Genomic DNA, 16,173 nt, shown 5'->3' with positions numbered 1-16,173 from the left:
TCTCGTCACCTCCCACTGCTGCTGTTGTTTCCAGTAGGACGGGCTGTCTGTGAGCTTCCGGCCGGCGCTCCAGACTACACTACATGCCTACTATTGTCTACTAACATGTGAGTTTAACCTTTTACTTATCCAATAAAGTTAATGATTTTACACTATATGGAGCCTTTTTTCCTTCTATGACCATATCCGCAATGCTGTGGGCTGATGTCTGAGTACCTGTCAGAGTGAACATCTTGAGCCTGTCCCTGCAGTCTTTGATGTCCCATCTCGGTATAAAGTCTCTGATCCATTGGTCGTGGTTCGAAGCAGTATTAACAAACAGGTTCTCTGATCCTCTGTGACGGGGGATCATGAGTTTCTGGTAAGCGGCCAGTCTGATTTCACGGTGGTGGAACAAGCACACTTTTTTCCCACAGCAAGAATTTGTTTTATGTTTTTTGGAACTTTTTTAAGATACTTTCATATCACTTGGGTGATTCATTTTTTATACATGGACTTTGAATTATCACTTTGAACAATTAATTTTTGGATTGATTATTTATTTGACATGTATTTTGTATATTATGTATACACTAAAGGGGAACTCTTCACTTAGTTCTAAATATTTGGTTTGGTGATGATATGTATGATCACCAATCTGCTCTAGCGCGATTCAACCCCCCCTTTTTTCTTATTTACTCACCACATGCGCTTTACCCCTGTAGGGGTGCAAGGATCTGATTAGTGGGGAACTCAAGGGGAGCATGGAAGTCACTTCATTTGCTGCACATGATCTGTGGCTAAACATAGGCATGGGTCACCTTGGATAAGCACAAGTCACTTGAGATTTTGTCATTTTGCACCACTAAAGATTGGACTTTATAATTTATAAATTATTCTTACATACATATATATGAGATATAATAATTTTTTTGATGAAATTTCTTAATGTAGCAATAACTCTCGGTGGAGCTGCTGGTTTAAAGCGGGCTGTTAAGGTCACCTTCGTTACCTTAATTTCACCAGAACCGTGTCTAGGGTCCCGTTGAGTTTAGTTCCAGACAATGTAGGCACTGGACACTTGAGTATCTTTTCCAATGCTTTAATAAACGTAGTTTAAGGAAGTAGCAGGAAAGAGATAGATAAGAAGAGTTTAGCTGCAACTGTATTTCTTTTTCCATTGAAACCAATTAAATTACATTTTGGAGAATCAATATTCACATGTTTGTTTTTAGTTAAACTGAGTTCAGATCCTAAATCTATGAACTATATAGTATTCTTGCCATTTAATAAACCATGTAACCATGGCCTTCCACATTCATCTATTACCGTATATACTCGAGTATAAGTCGAATTTTTCAGCCCTTTTTTTTGGGCTGAAAGTGTCCCTTCGACTTATACTCGAGTCCCTGCCGTCTGTCTGCATGATCAGCGTGTCATGCAGGCAGACGGCGGCCGGCGTGTAATGATAGTGTTCGCCGGCTATTGCAGCTTTCAAAAGCCGCGCCTCCTGCTCATCTGTGATAGGCTGAACAGCTGTCAGTGTACAGCCTATCACGGACATTCTCTCATCCTCGTCCGTGGTATGAGAATGAGAGAATGTCCGTGATAGGCAGTCAGCGGTCAGCCTATCACAGACGAGGAGGAGGCGCGGCTTTTGAACTGTGGAATGGCTGCCGAACACTATCATCACACGCCGGCCGCCGTTTGAAGATGGAGATCGCCACAGGGAGGATGGAGATCGCCACAGGGAGGCTGCACAGGACACAGGTAGGCTGCACATGCACACAGGACACATGCACACAGGGACACAGGACACAGGTAGGCTGCACATGCACACAGGACACATGCACACAGGGACACAGGACACAGGTAGGCTGCACATGCACACAGGACATGTACAGGACACAGGACATGTACAGGACACACATGTACAGGACACACACACATGTACAGGACACACACACATGTACAGGACACACACACATGTACAGGACACACACACATGTAAAGGACAAATGCACAGGGTACAGGTAGGCTGCACAGGACACAGGGAGGCATGCAGCTGCAGATGGGCATTGTTGACCCTCTGCCATTTCTCACCCTCGACTTATACTCGGGTAAATACATTTTTCCCAGTTTTTTGTGGTAAATTAGGGGCCTCGACTTATACTCGGAACGACTTATACTCGAGTATATACGGTAAAAGTGAAGTCACATATTTTAATGTTGGAGATGACTCAGAACCTTTTTTCTTAAATCCTGATGGTGATGGAAGTAATCCATCCCTCTCATTTTCATCATTGTTTTTCATATTGATTGAACTGTCATTAACAGTCAATGTACTGATCTGTTTGACTTCTGAAGCGTAAGGCAAATCAATCCAACTATTGTTTGAAGAAAGAATATATTGCTCAGAAATATGTTCTGTATTTTCTACTTTCAGAGTTTTCCTCTGTGTGCTATGTAGGGAAGTTTTTCCTGTCTGCTCTAAAACTTTAGTTCCGCCTGTGACGTGTATCTCACCATCTCTGGGTGTGACCATACACGTGGCAATTCTCTGAAGGCCATTTTTTCTTTGTTTGTCTAAACTGTGTCTACATGTAGCAGCTTTATTCAATATTTTTGTTTTAAGCAAAACTTCATGTTCCTGGTCATCAACCTTGATAGACCACTTATCTTGTACAATATATATATATTATTATTATTATTATTATTATTATACAGGATTTATATAGCGCCAACAGTTTGCGCAGCGCTTTACAATATGGGGCAGACAGTACACTTACAATACAAATCAATAAAGGAGGGATCAGAGGGCCCTGCTCGTTAGAGCTTACAATCTAGAAGGGAGGGTCAAGTGGAGACAAAAGGTAATAACTGTGGGGGATGAGCTGATGGAAAAAAAAAAAAATGAAAGTACAGTTGTTAGGTGTGGGTAGGATAGGCTTCTCTGAAGAGAAGGGTTTTCAGGGATCTTCTGAAAGCTAATAAAGTAGGAAATAAGCGGACAGATTGGGGTAAGGAGTTCCATAGGATTGGAGAGGCTTTGGAAAAGGCCTGGAGGCAAGCATGGGAGGAGGTGACAAAGGAGCTAGAGAGCAGGAGGTCTTGAGAGGAACGAAGAGAGCGAGTAGTATATATATATATATATATATATATATATATATATATATATTTCACTTTATCCATATCTAGAATATATGATGATATACATAAGCAAGTCAATAATTCTCAAAAGACCCAATTGCATTCATAAACTCTGATATTCTAACAGTAAGGAAGTTCTTTTTTCAGGGATGTTGAGTCCTTTTGTGTTGTGGGAAATGAATGTGGGATATTTTCCTAGCTTGGCCATGCCCAAAAAAAAGGGGGGGGGGCGCATGTGCAGTCCTCCGCTCGCCTTGACTACGTTGCAGCCTCATCTCACCTGGGTCCAGCAAAGCGGAAGTGTCACCCGGCAGCCCCTTGTCTCCTGAGCTGTCATTATCCTCGGTGACAACCTCCTTCCTCCGACCGGATCCTCCTCCGTCACCTACCTCCCTGATCGGGGTCCCAGAGCTGAGCATCGCTCCTCCCGTCCGGCGGCTCCATCACTGCCTATCTTGGAAGATGACGTTACCCCGAACATAATGGCTACTCTGTAGATTACATTTTCTCCTCGTTGTTTGACGATCGCAAAAATAAACATGTCAAACTTTAAAAGGCTGGTTCTAGGCCAGCGATTTATGCACTGGAAGCTCGGTGCCGTCACTCTCATTTTTATGGCTTTTGTGTTCTTAATACAAAGAGAAGTAGTTGATCGAGAAATGGATGAACTTGCAGCACATGATGGCTCCCATGTGAGGAAAAAAAAGATGTTGGACATGGTAATGGATGCTGTAAATAACATTAAAGACTCAATGCCAAAAATGCAGATCAAGGCACCTGAAAAGCAGATTGATGATGGAAAAAAACGGTGTTTACCTGGATATTACACAGCGGCAGAACTTAAGCCTTTCCTTGAGCGTCCACCTCAGGATCCGAATGCACCAGGAGCTGCTGGAAAGCCATTTAAAATGGAAAAACTCACCCCTACGGAGGAGGAAGAGAGGGAACAAGGAGAAAAGAAACATTGTTTTAATGCCTTTGCTAGTGACAGAATTTCATTACATCGAGACCTGGGACCAGACACAAGGCCTCCTGAGTGTATTGAACAGAAGTTTAAGCGCTGTCCACCTATGCCAACAACCAGCATCATAATTGTGTTCCACAATGAGGCCTGGTCTACTCTTCTGTGCACTGTATACAGTGTTATATACACATCACAGGCCATTCTTCTCAAAGAAATTATTATGGTGGATGATGCCAGCACAGATGATTATTTGAAGGATAAGCTGGATGACTATGTGAAACCTCTGCAGCTTGTCAAAGTGGTCAGACAAAAAGAAAGAAAGGGGCTTATTTCAGCCAGACTGTTGGGCGCCGCTGTAGCAACAGGGGACACATTGACCTTTTTGGATGCACATTGCGAGTGTTACCATGGTTGGCTGGAGCCATTACTGTCAAGAATTGCTGAGAACTACACTGTGGTGGTGAGCCCAGATATCGCCACCATTGATCTCAATACATTTGAGTTTGTCAACCCTTCCCCATATGGAAATAACCGCAATCGGGGGAACTTTGACTGGGGTCTGTCATTTGGATGGGAAAGTGTGCCCAGTTCTGAAAACAAGAAGAGGAAAGATGAAACCTATTCAATAAAGACTCCAACATTTGCTGGGGGGCCTTTTCTCAATCTCCAAGGAATATTTTGAGCATATCGGAAGTTACAATGAAGATATGGAAATCTGGGGAGGCGAGAACATTGAAATGTCCTGTTAGAGTGTGGCAATGTGGTGGACAGCTGGAGATCTTGCCCTGTGCAGTTGTGGGCCATGTATTTCGTAGCAAGAGTCCTCATACCTTTCCTAAAGGAACACAGGTGATCATCCGGAACCAGGTCCGTCTGGCTGAAGTCTGGATGGACGATTACAAAGAAATATATTACCGGAGAAATCGTGAGGCAGCATTAATGGTACAGCAGAAATCATTTGGTAATATTTCCAAGAGGCTCCAATTACGGCAAAATCTTCAGTGCAAAAATTTCACCTGGTATCTGAAAAATATCTGTCCGGAAATGTATGTCCCAGACCTGAACCCACTTATCTTTGGTGATATTATAAATGTTGGAAGTCAGAGGTGTTTGGATGTTGGAGGAGATAATAGTAATGGAGAGAAACCTCAAATCTTCTACAGCTGTCATGGACTTGGGGGAAACCAGTATTTTGAATATACGTCAGGCCATGAAATTCGACATAATATCCAGAAAGAGCTGTGTTTACGAGCTAGTAAAGGAATTGTGATGCTCAAAAGGTGCGGCTATAAAGGAAAAGGCATGGTAGTGCTACTGGAGGAGAAGTGAGAGCTTCGACAGGAGCAACAGTTATTCAATGCTGTGTACAACATGTGCCTTACAGGAAACGGGTTGAACCCAAGCCTTGCACCCTGTAACCCTGAAGACCCTTTCCAAAAATGGGTGTTCTGTCAAAACAAATAATGAGATGAAGGAAGGCTGTTTTTACTTAACACTGTGATGAGAGTACACTGTAACTTTTTATGCAAATGCAGCTGACTTTGATTATGGTGTAGACATTAAAAAAAAAATGGAACACTTTGCTATGAGGAAAGAACACTCTGGACCTTGTGTCAGCTACATATGCCAAAGAATGTTTTAATCTGTTTTCCTGTGTGTTTACATGTTAATTATTAGGTCAGGGATTGCCGGGGGGTGTTTTGATGGTTTACAATGAGTACCGATTTTTCGATGATGTACTCCGAGGGCTAAGCACAATTACGTGTTTTGTTTTCAGCACTTGTGTTACGAAAAAGTACTTGTCTTTATTACAGAGGGACTATTTTTTTAAAGTAAACATCTCCTTGGAGAAACATTAAGGTGATAGTAAACTCAAGAATTAGATAATCTGTGGACAGGCGAGGTATTTATAAAAGAAGTGGCCCTAGAAGTCTCTTCTGTCATAAACGTTCCTCCTGCCTGTCAGCGGGTAATTTCATCTGAGCCGCACATGCGCAGCTCAGATCACATTTACGGCCTGCTCCGTGTGCTGCGGCAATGTGACTGTCGTACATATGCGCAGGAGTGACCTCACCTCGGCCATTTAAGTGGGCAGAGATACCAAACCCGGACGGTAGACCGGGTGACGGTGGACCCCGCCAGGGACTAGGGAGGGCCCTGAAAGTGCAGCGCTGGAGGGCTCCTTTTGTAGGCAAGTCTGTCATAATAGGATGCGGTGCATACAAGTGCATTATGACTTGAACCTGCAGGGGGAGCCTTTTTTTTTTTTTTTTTTTTTCATTTTTTGCAAAGACTTTACTACCACTTTATGGGGCCAGTTCACACCACATGCAATCCAGCGGGTAATTAAAAAAGCCTGGACAGTAGGTTACATGGAATTTCAATAGCAAAGTTCGCACCATTGCAGGAGGGGAAAAATGCACTGAAACGCATCAGAAAAACATGCATGAACTGTGTTTCTGTGGTGTGAACCGGCCCCTTTTTCTGTTGTTGACCTCCTTTTGAAAATGCTAGCTCCTTGCCTGAATGCTAAATTTCTGCCATCCATACTGGCCTGGAACATGTATGCAGATCAGAACCAGTGCCGGGACAAGGTCGTGTAGAGCCCAGGGCGAACATGCCAAACTGCAACCCCCCCCATATTATGTGTCTGCAAACCCCCCACTAATCTGCATGCTTACCCCCTAAGCATAAATCCCCTTTCCTCCCAGTACAAATCCACTTTCCTGATGAAATCCCCCCCCAAAAAAAATATCACCCCTCCTAGCATAAATCCATATACCCCTCAAATGTCGTCTCTGAGTACACATCCTCTCCCCCACACTTCAAATTGCCCCTCCCAGCACCCCCCCCAACCCCCCTCCTAGCACAAATCATTCTTACTAGCAAAAATCCCCCCCCAAAAAAAATCCCCCCCTATCACCTTTTCTAGCACAAACCCACCAAATTTCCTCTGCAAGCACAAATCCTCTTATCCCATCTCCCCCAAAACACAAATCCTCCTAAATCACCACCCCTGGCACACCCCCTCACTAAAATTCCCTTCCTAGAGAAATTCTTACCCCCTGCCACCCCCCCCCAAATTTCTCCTCCCAACCTCCTCAAAGTGTCCCCCACTTCGCATGATACCACAGTGCCCAGGGCAGCCGCCCCTCCTGCCCACCCTTTCTCCCGGTCCTGATCAGGACACCCACATGATATTCATTCTACCAGTGCTCTTTTACTGCTTCTTCCTCCATTGCAGCTGGGACCAAAACCCCCAGTGTCTGCGGGAGTGGGGAGATGATTTAAAGTGGAACTATGGGTAGAATAAAATATTACATATATGATGAAGTCCCATCTATAGCAGTAATGCAGCAGTTGTTTGCATTTCCTATACCTAAGCCTAAATAGAAAGAAAATCTGTGCTAGTTCTCAATGCCTTGTTTGCAGCTAGCACAATACTCCAATACCTGGTATTAAAAGAATTCATTAAAAGATAATACCTGAATTTGCATATTGGATGGTAATTTTAATTGATTATTTTGGGTTTAAAATTTCTGTATTCATTGCACTTTTTATGATAATTTCCATTACATAGTTTGCCTATTGAGCTGTTATTTTTACATTTCCTGAAACAGACCAGGTCACCCAGGAAAGGAGGCATTTACTGGGTTTGGAATAAACGATATACTATGGTAGTGCTTACAACAGTCAAATTTATTCCTTCCAGGTTCGCGCAATTGGCTGTTTGAGTGACCGTGCTGCTATGATGTCGCTTCTGCACATGTGCACGGGAGCCACAATTGGGCCACTCAAGTGTGCCATCCATTGTGAGCGCAGTGCGCATACTGTGTACATTTAGGAGATATTCACTGTACCTACGGGTACATCTTATTATAGGCTTACCTGTAGGTACAAATGGAAAAAAGTGGAGTTTACTACCCCTTTTATATATGAACCGCTTATTCAGTAAAGCAGAGAAAACAGTGGAACAAATAGTAACCCAGAGACACACATCAGATCTACATTTGCAAAAAAAAAAAAAAAAAATCAATCTGTGACCCAGATTTCAGTTAAATAATGTGGCTCAATAAAGAAAAATGCTACTGCGGCTTACTCTACACCACTTTTTGATTTAATAAGTCAGTATATTCTGTTATTAAAATGGTTCATTTCCTTTTTGTGTATTTATAACAGACTATATTTTGGTAGGTAATGTATATTTTCATTCGTAAAATAGAAATGAGTGCAGGATTAAGACATTGTGCGTCCAATGATTGAATATTGTAAATAAGCTACCGCCCACTTAAAGTGGAACTGTATCTGCTTGGTGCCTCCAGCACTTTTGCTATAATGTAGAAGTATGCAGGGTATACTTGTATTTTATGGCAGTGTGTCCTCCTACATAACCCCCATATAAGCACACAGAGGTATCATCATGCCAGCTCCCAGGCTCTTATTCTCCGTATTTGTAATATATATGTGGCAGTCCGTGTACAGATAAATTGTTAGTGGAGATGGAAAGAGGTCTTATGGCAGAAGAGGAAAGCAAAGTCTGTCTACTTGCTAACAGTTTTAATTCTGTTTTAACCACTTCAGCCCTGGAAGGATTTACCCCCTTAATGACCAGGCCATTTTCTGCGATATGGCAGTTCATTACTTTTACTGACAATTGCGCAGTCATGCTATGCAAACAAAGTTGACCTTTTTTTTTTTTTTTCCACGGATGGAGCTTTCTTTTGGTGGTGTTTGATCGCCTCTGCGGTCTTTATTTTTTGTGCTATAAACAGAAAAAGACCGCCAATTTTTTTAATAAAAAATATTTTTTACTTTCTGCTATAAAACATATCCAATAAAAATATGTAAAAATTCCAATTTCTTCATCAATTAAGGCCCATTTGTATTCTGCTACATATTTTTGGTAAAAAAATCCCAGTTAGCCCATATTGATTAGTAGGAATCGCACAGAACTCTCGCTCCCGTCTGACAGCACGACGGTCTGCGTTGTTTACATGCCTGTCATTCCCAAGAACGATCGCGGGTTCCAGTGATTTGGCTCCCGCTGTGTCCAATTGGAGTGGGTTGCCGGCGGCGCACACGCACGCCCCAGACCAAAGGAGCGTGAACAACATACAGGTTTGTTGTTTCAGGCTGCCCTGCCACAGTATGTGTGTGGCAGACGGTCCAGAAGTAGTTAATAAGACAAAGGTGAACATGCAAAAATACTGCATTGCAGCCAAATAGCAGTCATCTTCATTGTTCTGACTGCTCGGACGTCAGAACTGTAATCTGATTGACTCCCGTGATTTATTTCCAAATTTTCGTCATTTTTCAGAGAGAAATTCCGGTTTTGTTATTTAGAGAACAATTCCCAACTGGTCAGTACTGTGCACTGGTCACATTTTACATTTACCGGAGATCCTTAGCTGCTTTTGTTTTGAAGGTATAGCAAAAGGCCAGGGCAGAGCGTTTACTGAAAGTGTTAAATGGTCGCTTTCGGTAAAGTCAAGCTATGGTAATTGCAAAGTCCATTCCAAGTTTGTGGTGGGAATCATGACATTCCTTCATCTTTGTCTCACTAATAATGAAATTCTTAGGGCTCCTTCAGATCGGCAGCTGGGGGATGGTAAAAAAACAGGCCGCTCCTCCCCAGCTGCCTACATGGATTGCAACAATAATACACATGCCACAACCTCAATACTTTGCATTTTTAATTTTGGGTACAGAGTTTGATAGGCGGCACTGCCATCAAACTTGCCCATTGACTTCAATGGTGGCCGCACCTTTATCTTGAGCCAAATGCTCAGGTTGCAGTTGCAGCGTGGTCATGCAATGTGCAGTTGCCATTTGGCAATTTAAAAGTTGTAAAAACAGGAATTCAGGAGGTGGTCAAAAAAGACATAATTTAGGAGCCCAAGGTAAAGAGGTAAAGTCCAACTAGACCATTATGAGTGCAGGCAGGGACAGAGAGCTCATCCTAGCCCCAGGCTGCAGCAATGTCGGGGGGGGGGGGGTCCATGGGCCGCGCATCGTCGGGCTGGCCCATGTGCATGGGGTGGTGTGACTGGCGGTCTCGGCCCAGACTCCAGCCAGGCCACGCCACCAATGTGTTTCGCTCCACCCCTTTGGGTGATTAAGCTCCAAGTTGCGTGGCCTGGCTGGCCTGGCTGGGCTGGGGCTGCCATTCATCTCGCTTCATGCACATGGGTCTGCTTCGTGGTGTGCGGCTTGTGGACCTTTTCCTTCAACGTTCAAGATGTTGCAATAGCCCTCCTGAGTGCGTGCCAGCTGTTGCTATAATGTTCTCTGAAAAATTATCCACCACGGATCGCTTTTCAGGGGGAGTAAACAGTGCTGCTAATATGAATACATGAAAGAAGCCTTTAAGTAAATGCAGTGCTGGGGGTGCCTGTAATTTGGCCTCAAGTTTTCAAAAAGCAAATTACGAGGGCAGGAGGATCCCACCTACAAACTAATTGTTCCCATGGTTACAGGGAAATATTTTTCCTCCCAGTGTGAGATATAAATGTTTTTTACTGCAAGAATTTTAAATGGTTATTGCTGGTTTTGTATAAATTTTAATAGAAATGTATATTTTTACATTTTGAAGGATCTCTTTCAATGGTCATATTGGCCAAAATGGTGTATTATGTTCTCCCATATACAAAGACTATTAAGCTTTTTTTTTTTTTTTTTTTTAGAATTTTTGTTGTTGTGAAGGGTACATTAGTGTGGACTAAAACCCAAACACATATTTAGATTTCTGTTTTTGTTCCAACTTATGTCCAATATATCTGACCTGTGAGGTGTTTTTTTTTTTTTTTTTTTGGTATGTTCAAGGTTTATATGTCTTTTGTATGTTTCATGATTAACAGTCCAGTATTCTCTAGCATTGTAAAAAAAAGTAGAGAAGAGCAGGGGAGGGGAAAAGGAGGTGCTGTTTTTGCTATCCAATCTGTTTCTTACTTTTTTATTTGGTAGTTTACACTCTAAAGATAAACGTTCGAAACTGATTGGCTTCTTGTAGCAGCATGTCAACTTCCTCTTTCTCCACTTAGGATGATTTATTTGCTGCAATGTATATACCACTGATGTGTATACTACAGTGTTTAAGACTGGTGGGTCGTTTTTTTCCATTTACTTGTTTTTTTTCCATTGTTAAGTCATTACTATAATGTAAAAACAAATGAAAATCAAATCCAATCTAAGGAAAAAAAAAAAAAAAAAAAAAGGGGGGGGGATAGGTGTAGAGATTAGGTTAGTTGAAAGAGATTAGAGAGAGTTATAGCACAGTGCCTCTATAAGCTTACACCTTGGTCTAATTATGGCAGAATATTAACTGTAGGTTTGTAAGGAACTACACGTGGGAACTATGGGTTTTTTTTGTGACGTAGTGGGGAAGTAATAACAAAAACAATATATACTCTATAAAACCAAAACCAGCATATTAAGCTTATCTTCAATGTGTCCAATGAGGATCAGATTTCCAGAGGTCAGCTGACTGGTGAGGAATGTGAAGTGGGAGTGGCTGGAGGAGATCTTATCTCCTGATTTCGGCATAGGTGTCACTGCTACCAGTAACCTCAAAGTCGGAGACACAGTGAAGCCGGACACACAGTGAGTAACACTACCTGTGATTAATGCCATTAAAAGTCCCCACTACAGTTCTCAGATCAGCAGATTACCTTGATCAAGAGCACCTAAGTTGGCTGTTTAGAACTCCACCCAGCACTGCCACTGATCCCACCCCCCACCAGCACTGCCACTCATCCCACCCCCCACCAGCACTGCCACTTGTTCAACTCCCCACCAGCACTGCCACTCATCCAGGGCCGGATTTGCCACAAGGCCTCCGAGGTGTAGTGGTGGTGGTGTAGGGGCGGCGCCGCTCCTGCAGCGACTTCGCGGCCGCCCCCCCCCCCTTCGTGCTGCCCATTAAAGTCTATTATGGGCACCAGTGCCCATAGAAAAGATGGCCACGAGCTGACCACGCAACTGCGCATGCACCGTTCCGAAGCCGGCCGGGCTCGGGAAAGCTCGTAAGCGCTCGGCCGGGCGGTGCATGCGCAGTAGCGTGATTGCTCCGCCCGGCGCCATTTTTAAAAAAAATCAAGAGTAGGTAGTAATGTCAGTGGTGCGGCGGCGGGGGAGAGAGATGACATCTCTCATTGCCCGCACCGCTGTTCCGCCCTCCTCCTTCTGATGGCAGGCAGCATGGCAAGGGACATCCCAATCTGGTGGCAAGTGACATCCCCATCTGGTGGCAGGCATGGTGGCAAGTGACATCCCCATCTGGTGGCAGGCATGGTGGCAAGTGACATCCCCATCTGGTGGCAGGCATAGTGGCAAGTGACATCCCCATCTGGTGGCAATTGACATCCCCATCTGGTGGCAGGCATGGTGGCAAGTGACATCCCCATCTGGTGGCAGGCAGCGTGGCAAATGACATCCCCATCTGGTGGCAGGCAGCGTGGCAAGAGACATCCCCATCTGGTGGCAAGCAGCGTGGCAAGTGACATCCCCATCTGGTGGCAGGCAGCGTGGCAAGTGACATCCCCATCTGGTGGCAGGCAGCGTGGCAAGTGACATCCCCATCTGGTGGCAGGCAGCGTGGCAAGAGACATCCCCATCTGGTGGCAGGTAGCGTGGCAAGTGACATCCCCATCTGGTGGCAGGCAGCGTGGCAAGTGACATCCCCATCTGGTGGCAGGCAGCGTAGCAAGTGACATCCCCATCTGGTGGCAGGCAGCGTGGCAAGTGACATCCCTATCTGGTGGAAGGCAGCGTGGCAAGTGACATCCCCATCTGGTGGCAGGCATAGTGGCAAGTGACAAGAGATGGTGGCAAGTGACACGCTCAGGGCTCCCAATGATTCTGCATTATGGTGAGTTGAACTATTTCAGTTTATATTACAATGTAATGATAGAAATAATGTGTTTCAATCATCCTGACACCATAACAACCATGGTGCCGGGGATGATTGAAGCACTAACACCAGCCATTGCCTTGAAAATTTGCCTGCGAAAAATCCTTACCCCTCGCGCGCTTACCCTGAAGTATTTTTAGTCTGTACAATTAAAGCCAGTTATTTTCAGTGTTCTCGTGTATGGAGATATGTTTTTAATTGATCTATTGTAGAAGTCATCGATAAAGGACGTGGTGTTTGTGTATGTGTGTGTGTGTGGGGGGGGCGGCATTGAAGGACCCGGCCTTGGGGCGGCAAAGGGAGTAAATCCGGGCCTGCTCTCATCCCATTCCCCCCCCCCCCCCCCCACCAAGGAGTAAGAGAAGGAATAAAAATAGAGAATACATGGAAGGGAGAGGAAAAGAGGGGGAGGAGCAAAGAAAAGGGAGAGAAAGAATAGGAGAAAGAACAAGAGAACAACAGCTAGAGAGAGGGATGGGGGGGAAAAAACAGGAAGTTGGGATAGAAGGAGATAAAAGGGAAAGAAAGGAGAACAAAGAGAAAGAGTGGTACATCCTAAAATGTACCATAAGGGGTTTTAATACTGTACGAGTGGAAGGGACTCAGGGAGCGCTAAATGTCCGTGGGTTAGGGGCGCAAATCACTTGTCTTGCCTTTGGTGCTGACAACCCAAGCTATGAAAATAATTTTACTGTTAGGGGTCACAACACTAGAGAGGTTGAGAACCACTGAGTTATGCAACGTACACATGGTCGGACTTTTCGACCTTTCGACCAAATCCGACGGCCAATCCGATCGTTTGTGGGCTTCACCGGACCTTCAGCGGACTTTTCCAGTCGCAAATCTGACGGACTTTAGATTTGGAACATGCTTCAAATCTTTACGTCGTAACTCCGCCAGACCCAGAAATCCGCTCGTCTGTATGCTAGTCCAACGGACAAAAACTGACACTAGGGCAGCTATTGGCTACTGGCTATCAACTTCCTTATTTTAGTCCGGTGTACGTCATCACGTACGAATCCGTTGGACTTTGGTGTGATCATGTGTAGGCAAGTCCTTTCGTTAAAAAGTCAGTCGGAAGTCCGCTGGAAAGTCTGTCGAACCTGTCCGGTCAAAAAGTCTGCCCGTGTGTACGCGGCATTAGAGTCATTAGTTTTGATGCAGAAAAAAACACACTGACTGTATGTGGAGTGAACTGGCCCTGAGTGAATGTTGTCACCCAACTATAGGAAGTATGTTAATGGCAAGATCAGCAGATGAAATTAAAGAAAAAAAAAAATAGTCACCACATCTAAGAACTTGGAATCTACAATTGATTAAATTTTTCTTGAGTTTATATAACTTAAAAAAAAGAAACAAAAAACAAAACAAAAATTCACCCAAAACAGTAAGGCTCCATGCACACTGGACGTTAAAATAATGTTATAAAAAAGCCAGTAGCTTTGCAATGAGTCTTTCAATGTTTTGTAACGTTTTTGCAATAGCGTTTATTAGTGTTAGCGTTTTTGAGCGTTTTTTTTTTCAATGGATCAACTTTAAAAAATGCTGGTGAGCCACGTTTTTGAGCGTTTATCAATGTTTATCGGCGTTTATGAGGGTTTGGCATTTTTGCCGTCAGGAAAACGACTCCTGAACGCGATTTTATGGCGTTCAGAAAACAGCCCATAAACTCCACTGCTAATAAATGTCCAAAAATTTCCATGTGTGCATGGACACATAGGATAACATAAAGGGGAGTTTATGGGCTGTTTTAAAAAAATGCCCAAACTCCCAAAAGTAGACGTTTATGAGCTTCAGTGTGTATGGAGCCTTATAGTCTACCTTTAATTATGTTTTCCTGGCATTCTAATGTGAGGTCTTCTTGTTCCTTTCTCTCCTGCCAGGTATCTGGAAAGTTACCTCGCTGACTTCCTTGCTTCTGCCAATATTTACTTTATGCCAAACCTCTCCTGCGTGTTTTACATCCTCACCGATCGCCCAGATGATGTGCCTGATATTAAACTGCGTCCCGGAGTTTCCAAGGTCATCCTCCAGGTTCCCAAGAGAAGCCGCTGGCAGGATATCTCTATGCTACGTATGAAGGACTTGCTTGAGCTTGTTTTGCCTCGGGCTGTAGAGGAAGTGGACTACCTCTTCTGTATGGATGTTGATCAGGTAAGTCAGATCCAGGATTCCACAACCTACATGGAGGCTTACATACCATTACTATTAGCTTGATATGACATGCTACTTTTGGCAGGGCTGGACTGGGACAAAAATGTGGCCCTGGACTTTATCCAGACCGGCCCAGGGCACAGCACATCAGGGTACAGCACATCAGGGTACAGCACTGACATCAGGGCACAGCACACATCAGGACACAGCGCACATCAGGGTACAGAGCCCAGCACATCAGGGCACAGCACATCAGGGTACAGAGCACATCAGGGTACAGCACATCAGGGTACAGAGCCCAGCACATCAGGGCACAGCACATCAGGGTACAGCACATCGGGGCACATAGGGGCACAGGGCACAGCACATCAGGGTACAGAGCCCAGCATGTCAGGGCACAGCACATCAGGGTACAGAGCCCAGCACATCAGGGTACATGGGCATGGGGCACATCAGGGTACATGGGGCACATGGCACATCGGGGCACATGGGGCACATTCAGGGCACATGGGGCACATCGGGGCACACATGGGGCACATCAGGCACATTCAGGGCACATCAGGGCACATGGGGCACAGCGTGTACTTGTTGTTTTCTTCAAATGCAGATTAGTACAACAAGCGTCTATGGTAAGTTCTCTCTCATGTCACGCTGCTGCTCCTCCCCCCCCGGCGGCCCCTCCTCTCTTCTCGTTCATCCCAGATGATGTCACAAGCAAATGGGGATGGACGAGAAGAGAGGAGGGGCCGCCGGGGGGGAGCAGCAGCAGCGTGACATGAGGGAAAACTTACTACAGACGCTTCCTGCGCTACTCTGCATGCATCTCGATCTACGCGTCAGGCGCCAGCTGATGGCGATTGATGAGTAAATTGTAGACACCGCAGATGCAATAGGCGGCCGCTGAAACTGTCCCACTGAGCCATCGGCCCACCGGGAAACTCCTGGTAGTCCCGATAGCCAGTCCATCCCTGGTACAGAGCCCAGCACATCAGGGCACAAGTCACATCAGGGTACAGAG

General features: G+C 44.7%; 1 protein-coding gene and 1 pseudogene across 2 annotated transcripts in view; both read left to right on the top strand.

Moving 5' to 3' along the window:
* LOC141107594 (N-acetyllactosaminide alpha-1,3-galactosyltransferase-like) overlaps positions 1 to 16,173 on the top strand; it is a 153,762-nt gene that overhangs the window by 126,043 nt on the left and 11,546 nt on the right. For both annotated transcript variants that reach the window (XM_073598444.1, XM_073598443.1), the window contains one exon: positions 14,885 to 15,155. In XM_073598444.1, the coding sequence (XP_073454545.1) occupies positions 14,885 to 15,155 (271 nt within the window). The remainder of the gene's footprint in view (positions 1 to 14,884; positions 15,156 to 16,173) is intronic.
* On the top strand, positions 3,391 to 6,367 carry LOC141107593 (polypeptide N-acetylgalactosaminyltransferase 3 pseudogene; annotated as a pseudogene).

The sequence above is a fragment of the Aquarana catesbeiana genome, linkage group LG09 (genome assembly GCF_042186555.1).
Source record: "Aquarana catesbeiana isolate 2022-GZ linkage group LG09, ASM4218655v1, whole genome shotgun sequence".
NCBI lineage: Eukaryota > Metazoa > Chordata > Amphibia > Anura > Ranidae > Aquarana > Aquarana catesbeiana.
The sequence above is the reverse complement of the archived record's forward strand: the minus strand, read 5'-3'. Positions and strand labels throughout refer to the sequence as shown.